Source organism: Ranitomeya imitator, chromosome 5, assembly GCF_032444005.1.
Source record: "Ranitomeya imitator isolate aRanImi1 chromosome 5, aRanImi1.pri, whole genome shotgun sequence".
Classification (NCBI taxonomy): Eukaryota; Metazoa; Chordata; class Amphibia; order Anura; family Dendrobatidae; genus Ranitomeya; species Ranitomeya imitator.
This window is the reverse complement of record NC_091286.1, coordinates 545,735,363-545,762,926: the sequence shown is the minus strand read 5'-3', so window position 1 is coordinate 545,762,926 and position 27,564 is coordinate 545,735,363. Positions and strand designations below refer to the sequence as shown.

Below are 27,564 nucleotides of genomic sequence, written 5' to 3'. Positions count from 1 at the left end.
TTCCACTAGGCCTCCACTGACCTGTCTACTGCTGCCCGGGTTCCCCTGGAACCAATTTTAAATTGCCTACAGCCAGCCCAATTTATTATGTTAGGGCTTCGAAGCCTGTCTGCGGTCCCTCCTTCCACTAGGCCTCCACTGACCTGTCTACTGCTGCCCGGGTTCCCCTGGAACCAATTTTAAATTGCCTACAGCCAGCCCAATTTATTATGTTAGGGCTTCGAAGCCTGTCTGCGGTCCCTCCTTCCACTAGGCCTCCACTGACCTGTCTACTGCCGCCCGTGTTCCCCTGGAACCAATTGTAAATTGCCTACAGCCAGGCCAATTTATTATGTTAGGGCTTCGAAGCCTGTCTGCGGTCCCTCCTTCTACTAGGCCTCCACTGACCTGTCTACTGCTGCCCGGGTTCCCCTGGAACCAATTTTAAATTGCCTACAGCCAGCCCAATTTATTATGTTAGGGCTTTGAAGCCTGTCTGCGGTCCCTCCTTCCACTAGGCCTCCACTGACCTGTCTACTGCTGCCCGGGTTCCCCTGGAACCAATTTTAAATTACCTACAGTCAGCCCAATTTATTATGTTAGGGCTTCGAAGCCTGTCTGCGGTCCCTCCTTCCACTAGGCCTCCACTGACCTGTCTACTGCTGCCCGTGTTCCCCTGGAACCAATTGTAAATTGCCTACATCCCAATTTTTGTTATGTTAGGCCTTCGAAGCCTGTCTGCGGCCCGTTTTTCCACTACTACTACACTGACCAGGCCACTGCTGCCCGTGTTCCCCTGGAACCAATTTTAAATTGCCTACAGCCAGCCCAATTTATTATGTTAGGGCTTCGAAGCCTGTCTGCGGTCCCTCCTTCCACTAGGCCTCCACTGACCTGTCTACTGCTGCCCGGGTTCCCCTGGAACCAATTTTAAATTGCCTACAGCCAGCCCAATTTATTATGTTAGGGCTTCGAAGCCTGTCTGCGGTCCCTCCTTCCACTAGGCCTCCACTGACCTGTCTACTGCCGCCCGTGTTCCCCTGGAACCAATTGTAAATTGCCTACAGCCAGGCCAATTTATTATGTTAGGGCTTCGAAGCCTGTCTGCGGTCCCTCCTTCCACTAGGCCTCCACTGACCTGTCTACTGCTGCCCGGGTTCCCCTGGAACCAATTTTAAATTGCCTACAGCCAGCCCAATTTATTATGTTAGGGCTTCGAAGCCTGTCTGCGGTCCCTCCTTCCACTAGGCCTCCACTGACCTGTCTACTGCTGCCCGGGTTCCCCTGGAACCAATTTTAAATTGCCTACAGCCAGCCCAATTTATTATGTTAGGGCTTCGAAGCCTGTCTGCGGTCCCTCCTTCCACTAGGCCTCCACTGACCTGTCTACTGCCGCCCGTGTTCCCCTGGAACCAATTGTAAATTGCCTACAGCCAGGCCAATTTATTATGTTAGGGCTTCGAAGCCTGTCTGCGGTCCCTCCTTCTACTAGGCCTCCACTGACCTGTCTACTGCTGCCCGGGTTCCCCTGGAACCAATTTTAAATTGCCTACAGCCAGCCCAATTTATTATGTTAGGGCTTCGAAGCCTGTCTGCGGTCCCTCCTTCCACTAGGCCTCCACTGACCTGTCTACTGCTGCCCGGGTTCCCCTGGAACCAATTTTAAATTGCCTACAGCCAGCCCAATTTATTATGTTAGGGCTTCGAAGCCTGTCTGCGGTCCCTCCTTCCACTAGGCCTCCACTGACCTGTCTACTGCTGCCCGGGTTCCCCTGGAACCAATTTTAAATTGCCTACAGCCAGCCCAATTTATTATGTTAGGGCTTCGAAGCCTGTCTGCGGTCCCTCCTTCCACTAGGCCTCCACTGACCTGTCTACTGCCGCCCGTGTTCCCCTGGAACCAATTGTAAATTGCCTACAGCCAGGCCAATTTATTATGTTAGGGCTTCGAAGCCTGTCTGCGGTCCCTCCTTCTACTAGGCCTCCACTGACCTGTCTACTGCTGCCCGGGTTCCCCTGGAACCAATTTTAAATTGCCTACAGCCAGCCCAATTTATTATGTTAGGGCTTTGAAGCCTGTCTGCGGTCCCTCCTTCCACTAGGCCTCCACTGACCTGTCTACTGCTGCCCGGGTTCCCCTGGAACCAATTTTAAATTACCTACAGCCAGCCCAATTTATTATGTTAGGGCTTCGAAGCCTGTCTGCGGTCCCTCCTTCCACTAGGCCTCCACTGACCTGTCTACTGCTGCCCGTGTTCCCCTGGAACCAATTGTAAATTGCCTACATCCCAATTTTTGTTATGTTAGGCCTTCGAAGCCTGTCTGCGGCCCGTTTTTCCACTACTACTACACTGACCAGGCCACTGCTGCCCGTGTTCCCCTGGAACCAATTTTAAATTGCCTACAGCTAGCCCAATTTATTATGTTAGGGCTTCGAAGCCTGTCTGCGGTCCCTCCTTCCACTAGGCCTCCACTGACCTGTCTACTGCTGCCCGGGTTCCCCTGGAACCAATTTTAAATTGCCTACAGCCAGCCCAATTTATTATGTTAGGGCTTCGAAGCCTGTCTGCGGTCCCTCCTTCCACTAGGCCTCCACTGACCTGTCTACTGCCGCCCGTGTTCCCCTGGAACCAATTGTAAATTGCCTACAGCCAGGCCAATTTATTATGTTAGGGCTTCGAAGCCTGTCTGCGGTCCCTCCTTCCACTAGGCCTCCACTGACCTGTCTACTGCTGCCCGGGTTCCCCTGGAACCAATTTTAAAATGCCTACAGCCAGCCCAATTTATTATGTTAGGGCTTTGAAGCCTGTCTGCGGTCCCTCCTTCCACTAGGCCTCCACTGACCTGTCTACTGCCGCCCGTGTTCCCCTGGAACCAATTGTAAATTGCCTACAGCCAGGCCAATTTATTATGTTAGGGCTTCGAAGCCTGTCTGCGGTCCCTCCTTCTACTAGGCCTCCACTGACCTGTCTACTGCTGCCCGGGTTCCCCTGGAACCAATTTTAAATTGCCTACAGCCAGCCCAATTTATTATGTTAGGGCTTCGAAGCCTGTCTGCGGTCCCTCCTTCCACTAGGCCTCCACTGACCTGTCTACTGCTGCCCGGGTTCCCCTGGAACCAATTTTAAATTGCCTACAGCCAGCCCAATTTATTATGTTAGGGCTTCGAAGCCTGTCTGCGGTCCCTCCTTCCACTAGGCCTCCACTGACCTGTCTACTGCTGCCCGGGTTCCCCTGGAACCAATTTTAAATTGCCTACAGCCAGCCCAATTTATTATGTTAGGGCTTCGAAGCCTGTCTGCGGTCCCTCCTTCCACTAGGCCTCCACTGACCTGTCTACTGCCGCCCGTGTTCCCCTGGAACCAATTGTAAATTGCCTACAGCCAGGCCAATTTATTATGTTAGGGCTTCGAAGCCTGTCTGCGGTCCCTCCTTCTACTAGGCCTCCACTGACCTGTCTACTGCTGCCCGGGTTCCCCTGGAACCAATTTTAAATTGCCTACAGCCAGCCCAATTTATTATGTTAGGGCTTTGAAGCCTGTCTGCGGTCCCTCCTTCCACTAGGCCTCCACTGACCTGTCTACTGCTGCCCGGGTTCCCCTGGAACCAATTTTAAATTACCTACAGCCAGCCCAATTTATTATGTTAGGGCTTCGAAGCCTGTCTGCGGTCCCTCCTTCCACTAGGCCTCCACTGACCTGTCTACTGCTGCCCGGGTTCCCCTGGAACCAATTTTAAATTGCCTACAGCCAGCCCAATTTATTATGTTAGGGCTTCGAAGCCTGTCTGCGGTCCCTCCTTCCACTAGGCCTCCACTGACCTGTCTACTGCTGCCCGGGTTCCCCTGGAACCAATTTTAAATTGCCTACAGCCAGCCCAATTTATTATGTTAGGGCTTTGAAGCCTGTCTGCGGTCCCTCCTTCCACTAGGCCTCCACTGACCTGTCTACTGCTGCCCGGGTTCCCCTGGAACCAATTTTAAATTACCTACAGCCAGCCCAATTTATTATGTTAGGGCTTCGAAGCCTGTCTGCGGTCCCTCCTTCCACTAGGCCTCCACTGACCTGTCTACTGCTGCCCGTGTTCCCCTGGAACCAATTGTAAATTGCCTACATCCCAATTTTTGTTATGTTAGGCCTTCGAAGCCTGTCTGCGGCCCGTTTTTCCACTACTACTACACTGACCAGGCCACTGCTGCCCGTGTTCCCCTGGAACCAATTTTAAATTGCCTACAGCTAGCCCAATTTATTATGTTAGGGCTTCGAAGCCTGTCTGCGGTCCCTCCTTCCACTAGGCCTCCACTGACCTGTCTACTGCTGCCCGGGTTCCCCTGGAACCAATTTTAAATTGCCTACAGCCAGCCCAATTTATTATGTTAGGGCTTCGAAGCCTGTCTGCGGTCCCTCCTTCCACTAGGCCTCCACTGACCTGTCTACTGCCGCCCGTGTTCCCCTGGAACCAATTGTAAATTGCCTACAGCCAGGCCAATTTATTATGTTAGGGCTTCGAAGCCTGTCTGCGGTCCCTCCTTCCACTAGGCCTCCACTGACCTGTCTACTGCTGCCCGGGTTCCCCTGGAACCAATTTTAAAATGCCTACAGCCAGCCCAATTTATTATGTTAGGGCTTTGAAGCCTGTCTGCGGTCCCTCCTTCCACTAGGCCTCCACTGACCTGTCTACTGCCGCCCGTGTTCCCCTGGAACCAATTGTAAATTGCCTACAGCCAGGCCAATTTATTATGTTAGGGCTTCGAAGCCTGTCTGCGGTCCCTCCTTCTACTAGGCCTCCACTGACCTGTCTACTGCTGCCCGGGTTCCCCTGGAACCAATTTTAAATTGCCTACAGCCAGCCCAATTTATTATGTTAGGGCTTCGAAGCCTGTCTGCGGTCCCTCCTTCCACTAGGCCTCCACTGACCTGTCTACTGCTGCCCGGGTTCCCCTGGAACCAATTTTAAATTGCCTACAGCCAGCCCAATTTATTATGTTAGGGCTTCGAAGCCTGTCTGCGGTCCCTCCTTCCACTAGGCCTCCACTGACCTGTCTACTGCTGCCCGGGTTCCCCTGGAACCAATTTTAAATTGCCTACAGCCAGCCCAATTTAATATGTTAGGGCTTCGAAGCCTGTCTGCGGTCCCTCCTTCCACTAGGCCTCCACTGACCTGTCTACTGCCGCCCGTGTTCCCCTGGAACCAATTGTAAATTGCCTACAGCCAGGCCAATTTATTATGTTAGGGCTTCGAAGCCTGTCTGCGGTCCCTCCTTCTACTAGGCCTCCACTGACCTGTCTACTGCTGCCCGGGTTCCCCTGGAACCAATTTTAAATTGCCTACAGCCAGCCCAATTTATTATGTTAGGGCTTTGAAGCCTGTCTGCGGTCCCTCCTTCCACTAGGCCTCCACTGACCTGTCTACTGCTGCCCGGGTTCCCCTGGAACCAATTTTAAATTACCTACAGCCAGCCCAATTTATTATGTTAGGGCTTCGAAGCCTGTCTGCGGTCCCTCCTTCCACTAGGCCTCCACTGACCTGTCTACTGCTGCCCGTGTTCCCCTGGAACCAATTGTAAATTGCCTACATCCCAATTTTTGTTATGTTAGGCCTTCGAAGCCTGTCTGCGGCCCGTTTTTCCACTACTACTACACTGACCAGGCCACTGCTGCCCGTGTTCCCCTGGAACCAATTTTAAATTGCCTACAGCTAGCCCAATTTATTATGTTAGGGCTTCGAAGCCTGTCTGCGGTCCCTCCTTCCACTAGGCCTCCACTGACCTGTCTACTGCTGCCCGGGTTCCCCTGGAACCAATTTTAAATTGCCTACAGCCAGCCCAATTTATTATGTTAGGGCTTCGAAGCCTGTCTGCGGTCCCTCCTTCCACTAGGCCTCCACTGACCTGTCTACTGCCGCCCGTGTTTCCCTGGAACAAATTGTAAATTGCCTACAGCCAGGCCAATTTATTATGTTAGGGCTTCGAAGCCTGTCTGCGGTCCCTCCTTCCACTAGGCCTCCACTGACCTGTCTACTGCTGCCCGGGTTCCCCTGGAACCAATTTTAAATTGCCTACAGCCAGCCCAATTTATTATGTTAGGGCTTCGAAGCCTGTCTGCGGTCCCTCCTTCCACTAGGCCTCCACTGACCTGTCTACTGCTGCCCGGGTTCCCCTGGAACCAATTTTAAATTGCCTACAGCCAGCCCAATTTATTATGTTAGGGCTTCGAAGCCTGTCTGCGGTCCCTCCTTCCACTAGGCCTCCACTGACCTGTCTACTGCCGCCCGTGTTCCCCTGGAACCAATTGTAAATTGCCTACAGCCAGGCCAATTTATTATGTTAGGGCTTCGAAGCCTGTTTTCGGTCCCTCCTTCCACTAGGCCTCCACTGACCTGTCTACTGCTGCCGGGGTTCCCCTGGAACCAATTTTAAATTGCCTACAGCCAGCCCAATTTATTATGTTAGGGCTTCGAAGCCTGTCTGCGGTCCCTCCTTCCACTAGGCCTCCACTGACCTGTCTACTGCTGCCCGGGTTCCCCTGGAACCAATTTTAAATTGCCTACAGCCAGCCCAATTTATTATGTTAGGGCTTCGAAGCCTGTCTGCGGTCCCTCCTTCCACTAGGCCTCCACTGACCTGTCTACTGCTGCCCGGGTTCCCCTGGAACCAATTTTAAATTGCCTACAGCCAGCCCAATTTATTATGTTAGGGCTTCGAAGCCTGTCTGCGGTCCCTCCTTCCACTAGGCCTCCACTGACCTGTCTACTGCCGCCCGTGTTCCCCTGGAACCAATTGTAAATTGCCTACAGCCAGGCCAATTTATTATGTTAGGGCTTCGAAGCCTGTCTGCGGTCCCTCCTTCTACTAGGCCTCCACTGACCTGTCTACTGCTGCCCGGGTTCCCCTGGAACCAATTTTAAATTGCCTACAGCCAGCCCAATTTATTATGTTAGGGCTTTGAAGCCTGTCTGCGGTCCCTCCTTCCACTAGGCCTCCACTGACCTGTCTACTGCTGCCCGGGTTCCCCTGGAACCAATTTTAAATTACCTACAGTCAGCCCAATTTATTATGTTAGGGCTTCGAAGCCTGTCTGCGGTCCCTCCTTCCACTAGGCCTCCACTGACCTGTCTACTGCTGCCCGTGTTCCCCTGGAACCAATTGTAAATTGCCTACATCCCAATTTTTGTTATGTTAGGCCTTCGAAGCCTGTCTGCGGCCCGTTTTTCCACTACTACTACACTGACCAGGCCACTGCTGCCCGTGTTCCCCTGGAACCAATTTTAAATTGCCTACAGCCAGCCCAATTTATTATGTTAGGGCTTCGAAGCCTGTCTGCGGTCCCTCCTTCCACTAGGCCTCCACTGACCTGTCTACTGCTGCCCGGGTTCCCCTGGAACCAATTTTAAATTGCCTACAGCCAGCCCAATTTATTATGTTAGGGCTTCGAAGCCTGTCTGCGGTCCCTCCTTCCACTAGGCCTCCACTGACCTGTCTACTGCCGCCCGTGTTCCCCTGGAACCAATTGTAAATTGCCTACAGCCAGGCCAATTTATTATGTTAGGGCTTCGAAGCCTGTCTGCGGTCCCTCCTTCCACTAGGCCTCCACTGACCTGTCTACTGCTGCCCGGGTTCCCCTGGAACCAATTTTAAATTGCCTACAGCCAGCCCAATTTATTATGTTAGGGCTTCGAAGCCTGTCTGCGGTCCCTCCTTCCACTAGGCCTCCACTGACCTGTCTACTGCTGCCCGGGTTCCCCTGGAACCAATTTTAAATTGCCTACAGCCAGCCCAATTTATTATGTTAGGGCTTCGAAGCCTGTCTGCGGTCCCTCCTTCCACTAGGCCTCCACTGACCTGTCTACTGCCGCCCGTGTTCCCCTGGAACCAATTGTAAATTGCCTACAGCCAGGCCAATTTATTATGTTAGGGCTTCGAAGCCTGTCTGCGGTCCCTCCTTCTACTAGGCCTCCACTGACCTGTCTACTGCTGCCCGGGTTCCCCTGGAACCAATTTTAAATTGCCTACAGCCAGCCCAATTTATTATGTTAGGGCTTCGAAGCCTGTCTGCGGTCCCTCCTTCCACTAGGCCTCCACTGACCTGTCTACTGCTGCCCGGGTTCCCCTGGAACCAATTTTAAATTGCCTACAGCCAGCCCAATTTATTATGTTAGGGCTTCGAAGCCTGTCTGCGGTCCCTCCTTCCACTAGGCCTCCACTGACCTGTCTACTGCTGCCCGGGTTCCCCTGGAACCAATTTTAAATTGCCTACAGCCAGCCCAATTTATTATGTTAGGGCTTCGAAGCCTGTCTGCGGTCCCTCCTTCCACTAGGCCTCCACTGACCTGTCTACTGCCGCCCGTGTTCCCCTGGAACCAATTGTAAATTGCCTACAGCCAGGCCAATTTATTATGTTAGGGCTTCGAAGCCTGTCTGCGGTCCCTCCTTCTACTAGGCCTCCACTGACCTGTCTACTGCTGCCCGGGTTCCCCTGGAACCAATTTTAAATTGCCTACAGCCAGCCCAATTTATTATGTTAGGGCTTTGAAGCCTGTCTGCGGTCCCTCCTTCCACTAGGCCTCCACTGACCTGTCTACTGCTGCCCGGGTTCCCCTGGAACCAATTTTAAATTACCTACAGCCAGCCCAATTTATTATGTTAGGGCTTCGAAGCCTGTCTGCGGTCCCTCCTTCCACTAGGCCTCCACTGACCTGTCTACTGCTGCCCGTGTTCCCCTGGAACCAATTGTAAATTGCCTACATCCCAATTTTTGTTATGTTAGGCCTTCGAAGCCTGTCTGCGGCCCGTTTTTCCACTACTACTACACTGACCAGGCCACTGCTGCCCGTGTTCCCCTGGAACCAATTTTAAATTGCCTACAGCTAGCCCAATTTATTATGTTAGGGCTTCGAAGCCTGTCTGCGGTCCCTCCTTCCACTAGGCCTCCACTGACCTGTCTACTGCTGCCCGGGTTCCCCTGGAACCAATTTTAAATTGCCTACAGCCAGCCCAATTTATTATGTTAGGGCTTCGAAGCCTGTCTGCGGTCCCTCCTTCCACTAGGCCTCCACTGACCTGTCTACTGCCGCCCGTGTTCCCCTGGAACCAATTGTAAATTGCCTACAGCCAGGCCAATTTATTATGTTAGGGCTTCGAAGCCTGTCTGCGGTCCCTCCTTCCACTAGGCCTCCACTGACCTGTCTACTGCTGCCCGGGTTCCCCTGGAACCAATTTTAAAATGCCTACAGCCAGCCCAATTTATTATGTTAGGGCTTTGAAGCCTGTCTGCGGTCCCTCCTTCCACTAGGCCTCCACTGACCTGTCTACTGCCGCCCGTGTTCCCCTGGAACCAATTGTAAATTGCCTACAGCCAGGCCAATTTATTATGTTAGGGCTTCGAAGCCTGTCTGCGGTCCCTCCTTCTACTAGGCCTCCACTGACCTGTCTACTGCTGCCCGGGTTCCCCTGGAACCAATTTTAAATTGCCTACAGCCAGCCCAATTTATTATGTTAGGGCTTCGAAGCCTGTCTGCGGTCCCTCCTTCCACTAGGCCTCCACTGACCTGTCTACTGCTGCCCGGGTTCCCCTGGAACCAATTTTAAATTGCCTACAGCCAGCCCAATTTATTATGTTAGGGCTTCGAAGCCTGTCTGCGGTCCCTCCTTCCACTAGGCCTCCACTGACCTGTCTACTGCTGCCCGGGTTCCCCTGGAACCAATTTTAAATTGCCTACAGCCAGCCCAATTTATTATGTTAGGGCTTCGAAGCCTGTCTGCGGTCCCTCCTTCCACTAGGCCTCCACTGACCTGTCTACTGCCGCCCGTGTTCCCCTGGAACCAATTGTAAATTGCCTACAGCCAGGCCAATTTATTATGTTAGGGCTTCGAAGCCTGTCTGCGGTCCCTCCTTCTACTAGGCCTCCACTGACCTGTCTACTGCTGCCCGGGTTCCCCTGGAACCAATTTTAAATTGCCTACAGCCAGCCCAATTTATTATGTTAGGGCTTTGAAGCCTGTCTGCGGTCCCTCCTTCCACTAGGCCTCCACTGACCTGTCTACTGCTGCCCGGGTTCCCCTGGAACCAATTTTAAATTACCTACAGCCAGCCCAATTTATTATGTTAGGGCTTCGAAGCCTGTCTGCGGTCCCTCCTTCCACTAGGCCTCCACTGACCTGTCTACTGCTGCCCGGGTTCCCCTGGAACCAATTTTAAATTACCTACAGCCAGCCCAATTTATTATGTTAGGGCTTCGAAGCCTGTCTGCGGTCCCTCCTTCCACTAGGCCTCCACTGACCTGTCTACTGCTGCCCGTGTTCCCCTGGAACCAATTGTAAATTGCCTACATCCCAATTTTTGTTATGTTAGGCCTTCGAAGCCTGTCTGCGGCCCGTTTTTCCACTACTACTACACTGACCAGGCCACTGCTGCCCGTGTTCCCCTGGAACCAATTTTAAATTGCCTACAGCTAGCCCAATTTATTATGTTAGGGCTTCGAAGCCTGTCTGCGGTCCCTCCTTCCACTAGGCCTCCACTGACCTGTCTACTGCTGCCCGGGTTCCCCTGGAACCAATTTTAAATTGCCTACAGCCAGCCCAATTTATTATGTTAGGGCTTCGAAGCCTGTCTGAGGTCCCTCCTTCCACTAGGCCTCCACTGACCTGTCTACTGCCGCCCGTGTTCCCCTGGAACCAATTGTAAATTGCCTACAGCCAGGCCAATTTATTATGTTAGGGCTTCGAAGCCTGTCTGCGGTCCCTCCTTCCACTAGGCCTCCACTGACCTGTCTACTGCTGCCCGGGTTCCCCTGGAACCAATTTTAAAATGCCTACAGCCAGCCCAATTTATTATGTTAGGGCTTTGAAGCCTGTCTGCGGTCCCTCCTTCCACTAGGCCTCCACTGACCTGTCTACTGCCGCCCGTGTTCCCCTGGAACCAATTGTAAATTGCCTACAGCCAGGCCAATTTATTATGTTAGGGCTTCGAAGCCTGTCTGCGGTCCCTCCTTCTACTAGGCCTCCACTGACCTGTCTACTGCTGCCCGGGTTCCCCTGGAACCAATTTTAAATTGCCTACAGCCAGCCCAATTTATTATGTTAGGGCTTCGAAGCCTGTCTGCGGTCCCTCCTTCCACTAGGCCTCCACTGACCTGTCTACTGCTGCCCGGGTTCCCCTGGAACCAATTTTAAATTGCCTACAGCCAGCCCAATTTATTATGTTAGGGCTTCGAAGCCTGTCTGCGGTCCCTCCTTCCACTAGGCCTCCACTGACCTGTCTACTGCTGCCCGGGTTCCCCTGGAACCAATTTTAAATTGCCTACAGCCAGCCCAATTTATTATGTTAGGGCTTCGAAGCCTGTCTGCGGTCCCTCCTTCCACTAGGCCTCCACTGACCTGTCTACTGCCGCCCGTGTTCCCCTGGAACCAATTGTAAATTGCCTACAGCCAGGCCAATTTATTATGTTAGGGCTTCGAAGCCTGTCTGCGGTCCCTCCTTCTACTAGGCCTCCACTGACCTGTCTACTGCTGCCCGGGTTCCCCTGGAACCAATTTTAAATTGCCTACAGCCAGCCCAATTTATTATGTTAGGGCTTTGAAGCCTGTCTGCGGTCCCTCCTTCCACTAGGCCTCCACTGACCTGTCTACTGCTGCCCGGGTTCCCCTGGAACCAATTTTAAATTACCTACAGCCAGCCCAATTTATTATGTTAGGGCTTCGAAGCCTGTCTGCAGTCCCTCCTTCCACTAGGCCTCCACTGACCTGTCTACTGCTGCCCGTGTTCCCCTGGAACCAATTGTAAATTGCCTACATCCCAATTTTTGTTATGTTAGGCCTTCGAAGCCTGTCTGCGGCCCGTTTTTCCACTACTACTACACTGACCAGGCCACTGCTGCCCGTGTTCCCCTGGAACCAATTTTAAATTGCCTACAGCCAGCCCAATTTATTATGTTAGGGCTTCGAAGCCTGTCTGCGGTCCCTCCTTCCACTAGGCCTCCACTGATCTGTCTACTGCTGCCCGGGTTCCCCTGGAACCAATTTTAAATTGCCTACAGCCAGCCCAATTTATTATGTTAGGGCTTCGAAGCCTGTCTGCGGTCCCTCCTTCCACTAGGCCTCCACTGACCTGTCTACTGCCGCCCGTGTTCCCCTGGAACCAATTGTAAATTGCCTACAGCCAGGCCAATTTATTATGTTAGGGCTTCGAAGCCTGTCTGCGGTCCCTCCTTCCACTAGGCCTCCACTGACCTGTCTACTGCTGCCCGGGTTCCCCTGGAACCAATTTTAAATTGCCTACAGCCAGCCCAATTTATTATGTTAGGGCTTCGAAGCCTGTCTGCGGTCCCTCCTTCCACTAGGCCTCCACTGACCTGTCTACTGCTGCCCGGGTTCCCCTGGAACCAATTTTAAATTGCCTACAGCCAGCCCAATTTATTATGTTAGGGCTTCGAAGCCTGTCTGCGGTCCCTCCTTCCACTAGGCCTCCACTGACCTGTCTACTGCCGCCCGTGTTCCCCTGGAACCAATTGTAAATTGCCTACAGCCAGGCCAATTTATTATGTTAGGGCTTCGAAGCCTGTTTTCGGTCCCTCCTTCCACTAGGCCTCCACTGACCTGTCTACTGCTGCCCGGGTTCCCCTGGAACCAATTTTAAATTGCCTACAGCCAGCCCAATTTATTATGTTAGGGCTTCGAAGCCTGTCTGCGGTCCCTCCTTCCACTAGGCCTCCACTGACCTGTCTACTGCTGCCCGGGTTCCCCTGGAACCAATTTTAAATTGCCTACAGCCAGCCCAATTTATTATGTTAGGGCTTCGAAGCCTGTCTGCGGTCCCTCCTTCCACTAGGCCTCCACTGACCTGTCTACTGCTGCCCGGGTTCCCCTGGAACCAATTTTAAATTGCCTACAGCCAGCCCAATTTATTATGTTAGGGCTTCGAAGCCTGTCTGCGGTCCCTCCTTCCACTAGGCCTCCACTGACCTGTCTACTGCTGCCCGGGTTCCCCTGGAACCAATTGTAAATTGCCTACATCCCAATTTTTGTTATGTTAGGCCTTCGAAGCCTGTCTGCGGCCCGTTTTTCCACTACTACTACACTGACCAGGCCACTGCTGCCCGTGTTCCCCTGGAACCAATTTTAAATTGCCTACAGCCAGCCCAATTTATTATGTTAGGGCTTCGAAGCCTGTCTGCGGTCCCTCCTTCCACTAGGCCTCCACTGACCTGTCTACTGCTGCCCGGGTTCCCCTGGAACCAATTTTAAATTGCCTACAGCCAGCCCAATTTAGTATGTTAGGGCTTCGAAGCCTGTCTGCGGTCCCTCCTTCCACTAGGCCTCCACTGACCTGTCTACTGCCGCCCGTGTTCCCCTGGAACCAATTGTAAATTGCCTACAGCCAGGCCAATTTATTATGTTAGGGCTTCGAAGCCTGTCTGCGGTCCCTCCTTCCACTAGGCCTCCACTGACCTGTCTACTGCTGCCCGGGTTCCCCTGGAACCAATTTTAAATTGCCTACAGCCAGCCCAATTTATTATGTTAGGGCTTCGAAGCCTGTCTGCGGTCCCTCCTTCCACTAGGCCTCCACTGACCTGTCTACTGCTGCCCGGGTTCCCCTGGAACCAATTTTAAATTGCCTACAGCCAGCCCAATTTATTATGTTAGGGCTTCGAAGCCTGTCTGCGGTCCCTCCTTCCATTAGGCCTCCACTGACCTGTCTACTGCCGCCCGTGTTCCCCTGGAACCAATTGTAAATTGCCTACAGCCAGGCCAATTTATTATGTTAGGGCTTCGAAGCCTGTCTGCGGTCCCTCCTTCCACTAGGCCTCCACTGACCTGTCTACTGCTGCCCGTGTTCCCCTGGAACCAATTGTAAATTGCCTACATCCCAATTTTTGTTATGTTAGGCCTTCGAAGCCTGTCTGCGGCCCGTTTTTCCACTACTACTACACTGACCAGGCCACTGCTGCCCGTGTTCCCCTGGAACCAATTTTAAATTGCCTACAGCCAGCCCAATTTATTATGTTAGGGCTTCGAAGCCTGTCTGCGGTCCCTCCTTCCACTAGGCCTCCACTGACCTGTCTACTGCTGCCCGGGTTCCCCTGGAACCAATTTTAAACTGCCTACAGCCAGCCCAATTTATTATGTTAGGGCTTCGGAGCCTGTCTGCGGTCCCTCCTTCCACTAGGCCTCCACTGACCTGTCTACTGCTGCCCGGGTTCCCCTGGAACCAATTTTAAATTGCCTACAGCCAGCCCAATTTATTATGTTAGGGCTTCGAAGCCTGTCTGCGGTCCCTCCTTCCACTAGGCCTCCACTGACCTGTCTACTGCTGCCCGGGTTCCCCTGGAACCAATTTTAAATTGCCTACAGCCAGCCCAATTTATTATGTTAGGGCTTCGAAGCCTGTCTGCGGTCCCTCCTTCCACTAGGCCTCCACTGACCTGTCTACTGCTGCCCGTGTACCCCTTGAACCAACATCAGAAAATATAAAAATAAGTATTTTGCTTATAAAAAAGAAAATACTGGAGAGATATCAAATGCAGACATTTTAACATTAAAAACAAACACATACAACAAAAATCTGGTACAGTACTAAAAATGGCCACCAGCTACAATAACTTTCTCCTGCAAGTAGTTAACTGAAAGTTTTTTTCAATTTAAAACACAGATATGGCATCCACCGAGTGTTGTCCTGTCGCGTCTTCTTTATATTATTGCCAAGAAGATGCAAAACAATGAAAATAATAAAATCATTATTTACCAAAAAAATAGAGTAAGTCAAAACCACATTGCAAATAAACATTCATTACAAATAAAGAAGCAGGGCGCGTCCGAGGGTGAGTATATACCTAATAAGAATATAATCACCCTCGGACGCGCCCTGCTTCTTTCCGACAGCCTTCCTTCCTAAGAATCAGCCCTTCCGTGGTGTAGAGAGAGGGTGTGTTACACTCCAAGGTGTTCCCCAGGTTGCCTTTCCTGAGCTTCGATCTTCATGCTCTCGTTTAGTAGTTGTCGGAAAGTAGGCTGCATTAGGCCTACAAAATGGGTATGGGGTGGAGAGAGATGGTGTGTTACACTCCAAGGTGTTCTCCAGGTTTCCTCGCCATTGCTTCGATCTTCCGACTCTCGTATAGTAGTTGTAGAAAACTACACTGCATTAGGCCTACAAAATGGGTATCGGGTGGAGAGAGATGGTGTGTTACACTCCAAGGTGTTCCCCAGGTTGCCTTGCCATTGCTTCGGTCTTCCGACTCTCGTTTAGTAGTTGTAGAAAACTACACTGCATTAGGCCTACAAAATGGGTATGGGGTGGAGAGAGATGGTGTGTTACACTCCAAGGTGTTCCCCAGGTTGCCTTGCCATTGCTTCGGTCTTCCGACTCTCGTTTAGTAGTTGTAGAAAACTACACAGCATTAGGCCTACAAAATGGGTATGGGGTGGAGAGAGATGGTGTGTTACACTCCAAGGTGTTCTCCAGGTTTCCTCGCCATTGCTTCGATCTTCCGACTCTCGTTTAGTAGTTGTAGAAAACTACACTGCATTAGGCCTACAAAATGGGTATCGGGTGGAGAGAGATGGTGTGTTACACTCCAAGGTGTTCCCCAGGTTGCCTTGCCATTGCTTCGGTCTTCCGACTCTCGTTTAGTAGTTGTAGAAAACTACACAGCATTAGGCCTACAAAATGGGTATGGGGTGGAGAGAGATGGTGTGTTCCACTCCAAGGTGTTCTCCAGGTTGCCTTTCCTGAGCTTCTATATTCAGGCTCTCGTTAAATTGTGGTTAAATGGAACAACTGCATTTGGCGTACTAGTTGGTTTGGGGCCTACTAACAGTGTCTGCCGCTCCTTGCTGTTCTCCTGGTTTCCTGTCCTGAAATTCCGTTTTCAGGCGCTCGTTAAGTAGTTGTTAATGTTAGACTGCATTTGGCCTACTAGTTGGGTTGGGGCCTACTATCGGTGTCTGCCACTCCTTGCTGTTCTCCTCCACTGAACAAAGCTGTGCCGCCTGTTTACTACGGTTGCCAATTTTGAACTGCATTTCGACTACTTACTGATTTGGGCCTACTCTCTGTGTCAGCCTCTCATTCCAGTTGTCCTCCACTGCAATGCCCCCTGGTTATTCCTGTGTTACCAATTTTGAACTGCATTTAGCCCACTTTATTATTTGGGCCTATATCTGTGTTTCCTCCTCATCCTGCCCATTGCCCAGCCAGTGATAGATGAGTCTGCTGATACATTGACCCATAACGCAACATTCCCCGTGCACGCTACACAACAACATTGTGACCCTGCTGAAAGTCAGGTTGCTCTTCCCGCATACCATACCACCTTACACGGGGACAAAGAGGAAGGTGCAGATGAAAGTGCAGGTTCCTTCATCAGGTGGGGGGAGGAATACTAGTTGGCGACGTCACTGGCACAGGGCCTCTCATAGTACGCAAAAGTGTTGCTGCCGGTGGGAGGCGCCCCCGCCGTGCAAACACACCGCTGTACTTTGAGGGGCCCTGTGCCAGTGCCAATGCCAACGAGTGGGCCCCCCCTGCTTGCTCAGGTTCACAGCACTTGCAAAGTTGAAATACTTACCTCTCCCTGCTCCACTGCCGTGACGTGGTCCAGATTTCCTGGGCCCACTAATTACTTGAACCAGCCTTACCCACCACAACTTTAGCCAAATGACCCCCAATTTCAAATGCCTTCCAATTATTATAAGGTAAATTACGCTTGACAAGCTTCATTAAGAAGAATGGATGGTTTTGACATTAAAATGGGCACTCTAGGTGTTTTCCTGGCCCCCACTTACTGCCGACTATGCTGCCCCATTGAATTGCATTGGGTTTCGTGTTTCGGTCGATCCCGACTTTACGTCATAATCGGCCGATTTCACTCGACCCGACTTTTGAGATAGTCGGGTTTCGCGAAACCCGGCTCGACTCTAAAAAGGTCAAGGTCGCTCAACTCTAGTACTAACTATATAAAACCTTTCAGAATGCTTACCTATAGTCCAAGGTAAAACTAAACCCACATGATCATGGTGTCACCATATAATGTTCCACATGACATGCTCAGCTTACCTGTATCAACTCTCAGTTCAGCTGTACCCAGCTCTCAGCTCAACTGTGCCCAACTTTCAGCTCAGCTGTACCCAACTATCAGCTAGGCTTTACTCAACGCTCAGCTCAGCTGTTCTCAATTCTCAGCTCAGCTGTACCCCACTCTCAGCTCAGCTGTACCTAACTGTCAGCTAGGCAGTACCCATCTCTCAGTTTAGCTGTCTTCTACTCTCCCAGCGTAGCTGTTCTCAATTCTCAGCTCAGCTGTACCCCACTCTCAGCTCAGCTATACTCAACTATCAGCTCAGCTGTTCCCTACTCTCAGCTCAGCTGTACCCAACTATCAGCTCAGCTGTGCTCAACTCTCAGCTCAGCTGTACTCAATTCTCAGCTCAGCTGTACCCCACTCTCAGCTCAGCTGTACTCTACTCTCAGCTCAGCTGTACCCAACTCTCAGCCCAGCGGTTCTCAACTCTTAGCTCAGCTGTTCCCAACTCTCAGCTCAGCTGTACCCAACTCTCAGCTCAGCTGTACCCAACTCTCAGGTCAGCTGTACCCAACTCTCAGCTCAGCTGTACCCAACTCTTAGCTCAGCTGTTCCCAACTCTCAGCTGAGCTGTTCTCAACTCTTAGCTCTGCTGCTCTCAACTCTCAGCTCAGCTGTACCCAACTCTCAGCTGAACGCTGAATATCTTAGAATTAGAATTGTAAATTCCTAGGTGAGGCCTCATCCTTGCATTTTGTACATGCTACTGTGGGGGGAAAAGTATTTAGTCAGCCATCAATTGTGCAAGTTCTCCCACTTAAAAGATGAGAGAGACCTGTAATTTACATCATAGGTAGACCACAACTGTGATAGTCAAAATGAGGAAAAAATCTAGAAAATCACCTTGTTTGATTTGGCAAGATTTATTTTGCAAATTATGGTGGAGAATAAGTATTTGGTCACCTAAAAACATGCAAGATTTCTGGCTCTCACAGACCTGTAACTTCTTCTTGAAGAGGCTCCTCTGTCCTCCACTCATTACCTGTAGTAATGGCGCCTGTTTGAAATTATTATCAGTATAAAAGCCACCTGTCCACAACCTCAAACAGTCACACTCCAAACTCCACTCTGGTGAAGACCAAAGAGTTGTCGAAAGAAACCAGAAACAAACTTGTAGCCCTGCACCAGGCTGGGAAGACTGAATCTGCAATAGGCAAGCATCTTGGTGTGATGAAATCAACTGTGGGAGCAATAATAAGAAAATGGAAGACATACAAGACCACTGATAATCTCCCTCAATATGGGGCTCTACGCAGGATCTCACCCCGTGGGGTCAAATTGATCACAAGAACGGTGAGTAAAAATCCCAGAAAAACACGGGGGAACCTAGTGAATGACCTGCATAGAGCTGGGACCACTGTAACAAAGGCTACCATCAGTAACACACTACGCCCCAGTGACTCAGATCCTGCAGTGCCAGACGTGTCCCCCTGCTTGTCAGGGCATGTCCATGTAACATAGTAACATAGTAACATAGTAACATAGTTAGTAAGGCCGAAAAAAGACATTTGTCCATCCAGTTCAGCCTATATTCCATCATAATAAATCCCCAGATCTACGTCCTTCTACAGAACCTAATTGTATGATACAATGTCCGTCTGAAGTTTGCTAGAGAGCATTTGGATTATCCAGAAGAATATTAGGAGAAGTCATAAGGTGTGATGAAACCAAAGTAGAGCTGTTTGGAAGAATCAAAACTCGTCGTGTTTGGAGGTGACAGAATGCAGAGTTGCATTCAAAGAACACCATATCTACTGTGAAGCATGGGGATGGCAAAATCTTGCTTTGGAGCTATTTCTCTGCAAAGGGACCAAAACGACGGATACGTGTACATAAAAGAATGAATGGCCCATGCATCATGAGATTTTGATTGCAAACCTCCTTCCATCAACAAGGACATTGAAGATGAAACGTGGCGGGGTGTTTCAGCATGATAATGATCCCAAGCACACCAGGGCAACGAAGGAGTGGCTTCAAAAGAAGCATATGAAGGTCCTGGAGCGGCCTAGCCAGTCTCCAGATCTCAACCCCATAGAAAAGCTTTGGAGGGAGATGAAAGTCCGTGTTGCCTGGCGACAGGATCAAAACATCACTGCTCTAGAGAAGATCTGCATGGAGGAATGGGCCAACATACCACCAACAGTGTGTGCCAACCTTGTGAAGACTTACAGAAAACGTTTGACCCCTGTCATTGCCAGCAAAGGATATATAACAAAATATTGCGATTAACTTTTGTTAATGACCAAATACTTATTTTCCACCATAATTAGCAAAATAAATTTCTCCAAATCAGATAAGGTGATTTTCTGGATTTGTTCTCTCACTTTGACTCTCATAGTTGTGGTCTACCTATGATGTCAATTACAGGCCTCTCTCATCTTTTTAAGTGGGAGAACTTGCACAATTGGTGACTGACTAAATACTTTTTTCCCCATTGTGTTTATATTCTGTGCTTTCAGTGATATATTAATGTTTTATTCCAGGTACCTTGTGGATTATTCCTCCTGGTCTCAGTGTCTAGAACCAAGCAAGGTTGTGGAGTGGAACATCATTTTATTCTCCATCCTAATTGCACTCAGTGCCCTTCAAGTGATGATTTGCTTCTGTAAAGCCATACATGATTGTATGATCGCCTTGTGTGGGACGCATAAGATTTTAGCACAGGTAACAATATTAATTGAATTTTCAACATCAACTATTAAAAATGAAAATGCTTGTTCACTTTAGAATAAAAAAAAATGGTTAGTATGGCCATTATTGAATATTCTCACCTCATTGCTCCCCCTGCTCTCATTCTGATGCTTTCAGGTGTCCCTCTCTGGTTTTTGCATCTTTCTACTCCTTAACATAAAGGAAATGATTGCTCAGCCAATCACTGACATATCTCAGCTATTGATTGGTTGCTGTTAGTCACATGTTCCCCTGTCTGGACTTCATTACAGCAGCATGAAGTGGAGAATGGCAGCATCAGAACTGAAAATGTAGGGGATTCAAGGTGCTGAATATCACTTCTTTTTCTGGAGGGGGGATGGGAGGGGTGACCTTTAGAAAAAATAAGGTTGACAACTCCTTTAAGATCTATCTATATAATATGTAATGATAATTATGATAATAATGTTTCTTTTGCAGCCTGATCAAGCATAAAAAAGGAAATTTACTTTTCAAGATTTGAACCAGATATACTGTAATAGAAAGTATAAAGAACATGAAGAACAGTTGGACTTTATCCTAAATACTGCCAATTTCCTGTATGTAGTGCTATATTTGCTCCCATAGAATTAATGGCGCTATATAAATAATAATAATAATAATAAGAATAATTTGCTCCCTCTTGTGGTCACTTCTGTGAATTACATTTTCATTGTTAATTTGTGAATCCTTCTGTCTACATTAAAATGACTACACAACACATATTTTACATTACTGGTTCATTTCTTTTTGCTTTTTTTAAATTACCATAGTTATCATTAAAAATATACAAGAGGCAAAAAGTTAATTCTCTAGGAATAAAGTCCATAAATTAAGGGCATGGAGAGTCATACGGTATGTTGGGGTTAATAAATCAGTGTCATAGACTCAGTGTAGCGAGTGAAGATGTCACTAGATTGCACCTGCTGCACTGAGCATCAGTCCAGATGCTGCACGATGACCATAATACTGTGTGGGGGACTGTATGGGGCGTCATACTATTCGAGGAACTGTAAGAGGAATAATACTGTAGTCTTACAAATATCCAATGTATTAAAGGGTAAGAAACACCTGCTTACTGCTAGAAAACCCTCTCTAAAATATAACTTTTATTGAGTTGATAAAACAAAAAAAACCAATTATCTACCAAATGAAGGTGACACAGTGTGCGCAACAAAAACAAGAAAAAGTGTGACAAATAAATATAAAAGATAATAGTACAAAAAACACAGGCCTGACTACCACCCGAGGGAATCTATATTAATGATAGAAAGATCGCCTCGGGATTAAAGAAATACAGTTACTGTATATGAAAAAGTTTGGGCACCCCTATTAATCTTAAGCTTAATGTTTTATAAAAATTGTTTTTTTTTTTTGCAACAGCTATTTCAGTTTCATATATCTAATTACTGTTGGACACAGTAATGTTTCTGCCTTGAAATGAGGTTTATTGTACTAACAGAAAATGTGCAATCTGCATTCAAACAAAATTTGACAGGTGCATAAGTGTGGGCACCCTTATCATTTTCTTGTTTTAAATACTCCTACCTACTTTTTACTGACTTACTAAAGTACTTTTTTTGGTTCTCTAACCTCATTGAGCTTTGCACTTCATAGCCAGGTGTATGCAATCATGAGAAAAGCTACTTAAAGTGGCCACTTGCAAGTTGTTCTCCTGTTTGAATCTCCCCTGAAGAGTGGCATCATGGGCTCCTCAAAACAACTGTCTAATGATCTGAAAACAAACATTATTCAACATAGATGTTCAGGGGAAGGATACAAAAAGCTGTCTCAGAGATTTAACCTGTCATTTTCCACTGTGAGGAACATAGTAAGGAAATAGAAGAACACAGGTACAGTTCTTGTTAAGGCCAGAAGTGGCAGGCCAAGAAAAACATCAGAAAGGCAGAGAAGAAGAATGGTGAGATCAGTCAAGGACAATCCTCAGACCACCTCCAGAGAGCTGCAGCATCAACTTGCTGTAGATGTTGTCACTGTGCATCGGTCAACTATACAATGCACTTTGCACAAGGAGAAGCTGTATGGGAGAGTGATGCGAAAGAAGCCGTTTCTGCAAGCATGCCACAAACAGAGTCGGCTGAGGTATGCAAAAGCACATTTGGAGAAGCCAATTTCTTTGGAAGAAGGTCCTATGGACTGATGAAACCAAGATTGAGTTGTTTGGTCATACAAAAAGGCGTTATGCATGGTGTTAGGAGTCGAGTTTCCTCTGCTGCACAGGGGGAATCTCGATCCATCTCCGTTGCGGTCTCCCATTCTCCTCCGGCCGCAGTGGAGTCTGCTCAGCGGGGACGTCGCTCCCAGTGTCTTGCTCGCTCTCACTCTGTACAGAGAGTTACTGCTGCTTCTTCAGCTCCTGCCATTAAAGTCAGTGCTGGTCAGCGGCGAGCGGACCTTCCTGGGACTAAGTCCTTGTTTGCGCACACTGAGCATGCCCAGGGCAAGATCTCCCGTTGGAGATCGAGGGTCATGTGCTCAGGCTCTGCAGCACATTCCATTGGACCTCTTGGCAGGTCTTGGAAGGGCAAAGTTTCTGTGGCCACTTCCTGTGCTGCAACTATATAAACTGCGCATGACCGCACGGCCATGCGCTAGTGTACAATTGAATACGTGTGTTTGTTGTGAGTGCAAGTCGTTCATTAAATACCCCTACCCTATTGTATGACTGTTCGCGTATGGAGTATGGCTGCTATCTAGCGCCCGACAAATCACTCAACGTGTCACACACGTATCAGCGTCTGTTGCTGTGACCGCCAGTGCGGCGCCACGCGCCAGTAGTGCGCTTCCTGACCCACGTCTGGGTGCTTAGTGGTGCCTGCCAGCACGGCACAGTTCGCACTTCGGTGCTCTAATTATAAGAGTTGCCTAACACACCCTGTTGCGGTGTTGTGTCAGCAAGTGGTCTAATCGGACTTCAATCCTAGTTGGGGTTAAGTTCGCTGACTGCTTGCTCGCCTTCTATGTGCGGTACCGCGATCCTGTGACGCAACAGGATCGCTTCCTTCACGTTGGGTGAAGTTTAACCCACGCGAGTATACTTATGAGTACCGCCATATAGTCCGTCATTACTCAGCAGCAGGTTCCTTCTCTGCACGGTGGACCCCGGGCTACGAACGCACCGTACACTATCAGTCTTATTATTTGGTGCGTTCCGCTAGCCCTATCATTACACTAGCGCCAGGGTCTGGCTAGTGATGACGGACAAACAGCAATCCCTGCGGTATATACAGCAGCTGGAGGGTAGGTTGGCGGCTCTCGAGAGCGCAACCTCAGCTGTGGATGTTACCGCAGTTGCTGTACAGGCTGCCAGCGTGGCTGCAGCAACTTTGTCCATTGCCACCCCTGTTCCGACATTTTCTCGCCTCCCGCTGCCAGAAAAATTTTCTGGTAATAGCAAATTTTGTAGGGGATTCGTGAGTCAGTGCTCTATTCATCTCGAGCTTCTGGCTGCACGTTTCCCCACAGAGCGGGCTAAGGTGGGATTTATTGTGTCTCTTTTGTCGGACAGGGCGTTGGAATGGGCTACGCCGCTGTGGGAGCGTGGCGATCATGTGGTGCAGAGTGCTCCTCTGTTTTTGAGCACTTTAAAACAGGTCTTTCTAGGACCTCAAGTCACCCATGACACTGCGCTCCAACTGCTGGCATTAACTCAGGGTGAGTCCTTGGTCAGTCATTTTGCCGTCCAATTCCGCACTTTAGCATCTGAGCTGGAATGGTCGGATAAAGCTCTTATCCCCATATTCTGGAGGGGCTTGGCTGACCATGTAAAGGACGCTCTGGCCACTAAGGAGATTCCTGCCACACTGGAGGAGTTAATAACAGTCTCCACTCGAAATGACCTCCGTTTTAACGAGCGGAGGTTACAGCGAGCCCAGTGTAGGCAGAGGTTTCGGCTGGCTCCTACTTTCGCCAAACCTCTGGAATCTCCAGTCCTGGTTCCTGAGTCACATGAGGCCAGGGAAGTGTCACAAGCGGGACCTAAGTCCCGGACCGCTTGTGCACTCAGGGTCTGTCATGTTTGCCAGCAGTCTGGACATTTAGCCACCAGATGTCCTCAGCGGTCGAGGAAACGTCAGCGTCTAGTGGTCGTAGGTGGAGGTACACTAGACACGGCGACGTTTGCCTCTAAATTGTCCTTTAAGGGGACAATTACCATAGGCTCATTCTCCCACTCGGTAGAGCTCTGCGTGGATTCTGGGGCGGAGGGCAATTTTATGTGTTCTGCCTTCGCCCAACGCCACGCAATACCTCTGGTTATGCTAGCTCAACCTGTAACGGTACGAGTGGTGAATGGGTCGACTCTGCCCTCACAGATAACTCACCAGACCATCCCTTTTACTCTGTCCATGTCGCCATCTCATCAGGAGATTATTTCTCTGCTCGTCATTTCAGAGGGAATTGATGAGATCCTGTTGGGAATACCTTGGCTACGGTACCACTCTCCTCATATCGAGTGGTCCTCAGGCAGAATTCTGGGATGGGGTGAATCTTGTGGGGGTAGGTATCAGAGGGAGTGCGTTCAGGTAGCTACAACTGAGGTACCCGCAGATCTTTCCTCTCTCCCCAAGCAGTATTGGTCGTATGCAGACGTATTCTCCAAAAAGGCGGCGGAGACCCTTCCGCCCCATCGCCCCTATGACTGTCCTATTGACCTCTTGCCTGGTGCTGAGCCTCCTCAGGGTCGAGTCTATCCGCTATCTCTCCCGGACACGGAGGCAATGTCACAGTACATCCAGGAAAATCTGGCAAGAGGGTTCATCAGGAAGTCAGTGTCACCTGCTGGGGCAGGGTTCTTCTTCGTGCAGAAGAAGAGTGGGGAATTGCGTCCATGCATAGACTACAGGGGTCTTAACGCCATCACCGTTAAGAATAAATACCAGGGCCGCCATCAGGGCATTACAGCCATTACTGCTGTATGGGGCCCGGTCAGCAGCAGTACACAGAGGGGCCCGCAGATCCGGGGCCCCACTGTTGTGCTTCTACTGATCGGGCCCCATCATGTAGTAAAATACTGTGCACTGCGGCGCTGGGGCCCGGGAGCCTTTTTGGAGCTGTGCACGGCCGTCTCACCTAGTCGGCTGCACAGCTCCTGCTCGGCTGTGGCTAGAGTGTATGGGCTCCCTGCAGGTCCTGACTACAGCCCATACATTCTAGCCGTCTCAGTAGTGAATGTGCTAGAATGTAGGGGCTCCTGTCAGGTCCTCTCAGCAGCACATACATTCTAGCTGCTGCTTCACTGCTGGAAACACTAAACGCCCCGGGAACGACTGAGGTAAGTATAAAAAACATTTTTGTTTTTTTAATAGGTGAGGTGGGGGGGAGTGAGACTGCAGATGATGGGGTGTGTTTTAGGGAGTACTGTACATGATGAAATAATAGGGGGCTGCAAATGATAAAGTGTATTTGAGGGGGTACTACACATGAAATGATTGGGGCTGCAAATGAAGTAAGGGGGACTGCAGATGAAGTGAAGGGGGGATAGGGGACTGCAAATGATGATGTGGGGGTGATGGGGACTGCAAATGATGTGGGGGGACTGCAAATGATGATGTGGGGGTGATGGGGACTGCAAATGATGATGTGGGGGTGATGGGAACTGCAAATGATGTGGGGGTGATGGGGACTGCAAATGATGATGTGGGGGTTATGGGGACTGCAAATGATGATGTGGGGGTGATGGGGACTGCAAATGATGTTGGGGGACTGCAAATGATGTGGGGGTGATGGGGACTGCAAATGATGTGGGGGTTATGGGGACTGCAAATGATGATGTGGGGGGGATGGGGACTGCAAATGATGTTGGGGGACTGCAAATGATGATGTGGGGTGATGGGGACTGCAAATGATGTGGGGGTGATGGGAACTGCAAATGATGTGGGGGTGATGGAGACTGCAAATGATGGGGTGATGGAGACTGCAAATGATGATGTGGGGGTGATGGGGACTGCAAATGATGTTGGGGGACTGCAAATGATGATGTGGGGGTGATGGGGACTGCAAATGATGTTGGGGGACTGCAAATGATGATGTGGGGGTGATGGGGACTGCAAATGATGTGGGGGTGGTGGAGACTGCAAATGATGATGTGGGGGTGATGGGGACTGCAAATGATGTTGGGGGACTGCAAATGATGATGTGGGGGTGATGGGGACTGCAAATGATGTGGGGGTGATGGGGACTGCAAATGATGTGGGGGTGATGGGAACTGCAAATGATGTGGGGGTGATGGAGACTGCAAATGATGTGGGGTGATGGAGACTGCAAATGATGATGTGGGGGTGATGGGGACTGCAAATGATGTTGGGGGACTGCAAATGATGATGTGGGGGTGATGGGGACTGCAAATGATGTTGGGGGACTGCAAATGATGATGTGGGGGTGATGGGGACTGCAAATGATGTGGGGGTGATGGGGACTGCAAATGATGTGGGGGTGATGGAGACTGCAAATGATGATGTGGGGGTGATGGGGACTGCAAATGATGTTGGGGGACTGCAAATGATGATGTGGGGGTGATGGGGACTGCAAATGATGTTGGGGGACTGCAAATGATGATGTGGGGGTGATGGGGACTGCAAATGATGATGTGGGGGTGATGGCAACTGCAAATGATGTGGGGGGACTGCAAATGATGATGTGGGGGTGATGGGGACTGCAAATGATGTGGGGGTGATGGGAACTGCAAATGATGTGGGGGTGATGGAGACTGCAAATGATGTGGGGGTGATGGAGACTGCAAATGATGATGTGGGGGTGATGGGGACTGCAAATGATGTTGGGGGACTGCAAATGATGATGTGGGGGTGATGGGGACTGCAAATGATGTGGGGGTGATGGGGACTGCAAATGATGTGGGGGTGATGGGAACTGCAAATGATGTGGGGGTGATGGAGACTGCAAATGATGATGTGGGGGTGATGGGGACTGCAAATGATGTTGGGGGACTGCAAACGATGTGGGGGTGATGGGGACTGCAGATGATGATGGGGGGTGATGGGGACTGCAAATGATGTGGGGGGACTGCAAATGATGATGTGGGGGTGATGGGGACTGCAAATGATGTGGGGGTGATGGGGACTGCAAATGATGATGTGGGAGATGGGGACTGCAAATGATGTGGGGGTGATGGGAATTGCAAATGATGTGGGGGGGATGGGGATAGGTAATGATGTGGGAGTGATAGGGACTGCAGATGATGAAGTGTGTTTGAGGGGGTTCTGCACATGATGAAATGATAGGGGGCTGCAAATGATGAAGTAAGGGGGACTGCAGATGAAGTGACGGGGGGGATAGGGGACTAAATGATGATAGGGGACTAAATGATGAAGTGGGGGTGATGGGGACTGCACATGAAGTGAGTGTGAGGGACGTGGACAGCAATTGAATTGAACTTGGGGGTGGGAAGAGCAAATGATGTATTGAAGGTGAGGAGAGCAAATAATGAATTTTGAGGGTGGGGAAGATCAATTGATAATGAATAGAGGGTGGGAGAGAGAGAAGACGTGGCAATGAATTGAGGCAGAAGGGGCATGTAACTATAATGAATTGGGGTAAGGGTTAGAGCGGGAGGTACATAGTGGGTTCGTTGAGGATAAAGTAACTGGTAATAAATTGGAAGAATACAGGTGCTAATTAATTTATATATTAAATGAGGAAAGTGGCTATATACAGATAGTGGGGGCACAGTGGCGGATTATAATTTATATTTGGAATGGTGGGTTGCATAATAACCAATTATATATTAATGGTGGGTGAACGTCTGTAGTCAGATGTGTAGTGTAGAAGAAAGGGAAAAAATGG

At 49.8% G+C, this 27,564-nt stretch overlaps 1 protein-coding gene across 1 annotated transcript in view; it reads left to right on the top strand.

Moving 5' to 3' along the window:
- TM4SF18 (transmembrane 4 L six family member 18) overlaps positions 1-20,456 on the top strand; it is a 44,812-nt gene extending 24,356 nt beyond the window's left edge. Inside the window, exons 4-5 of the mRNA XM_069727619.1 lie at positions 19,539-19,719; positions 20,185-20,456. Of these exons, the coding sequence (XP_069583720.1) occupies positions 19,539-19,719; positions 20,185-20,199 (196 nt within the window). The 3' untranslated portion in view covers positions 20,200-20,456. The remainder of the gene's footprint in view (positions 1-19,538; positions 19,720-20,184) is intronic.
- Positions 20,457-27,564: the final 7,108 nt, after the last annotated feature.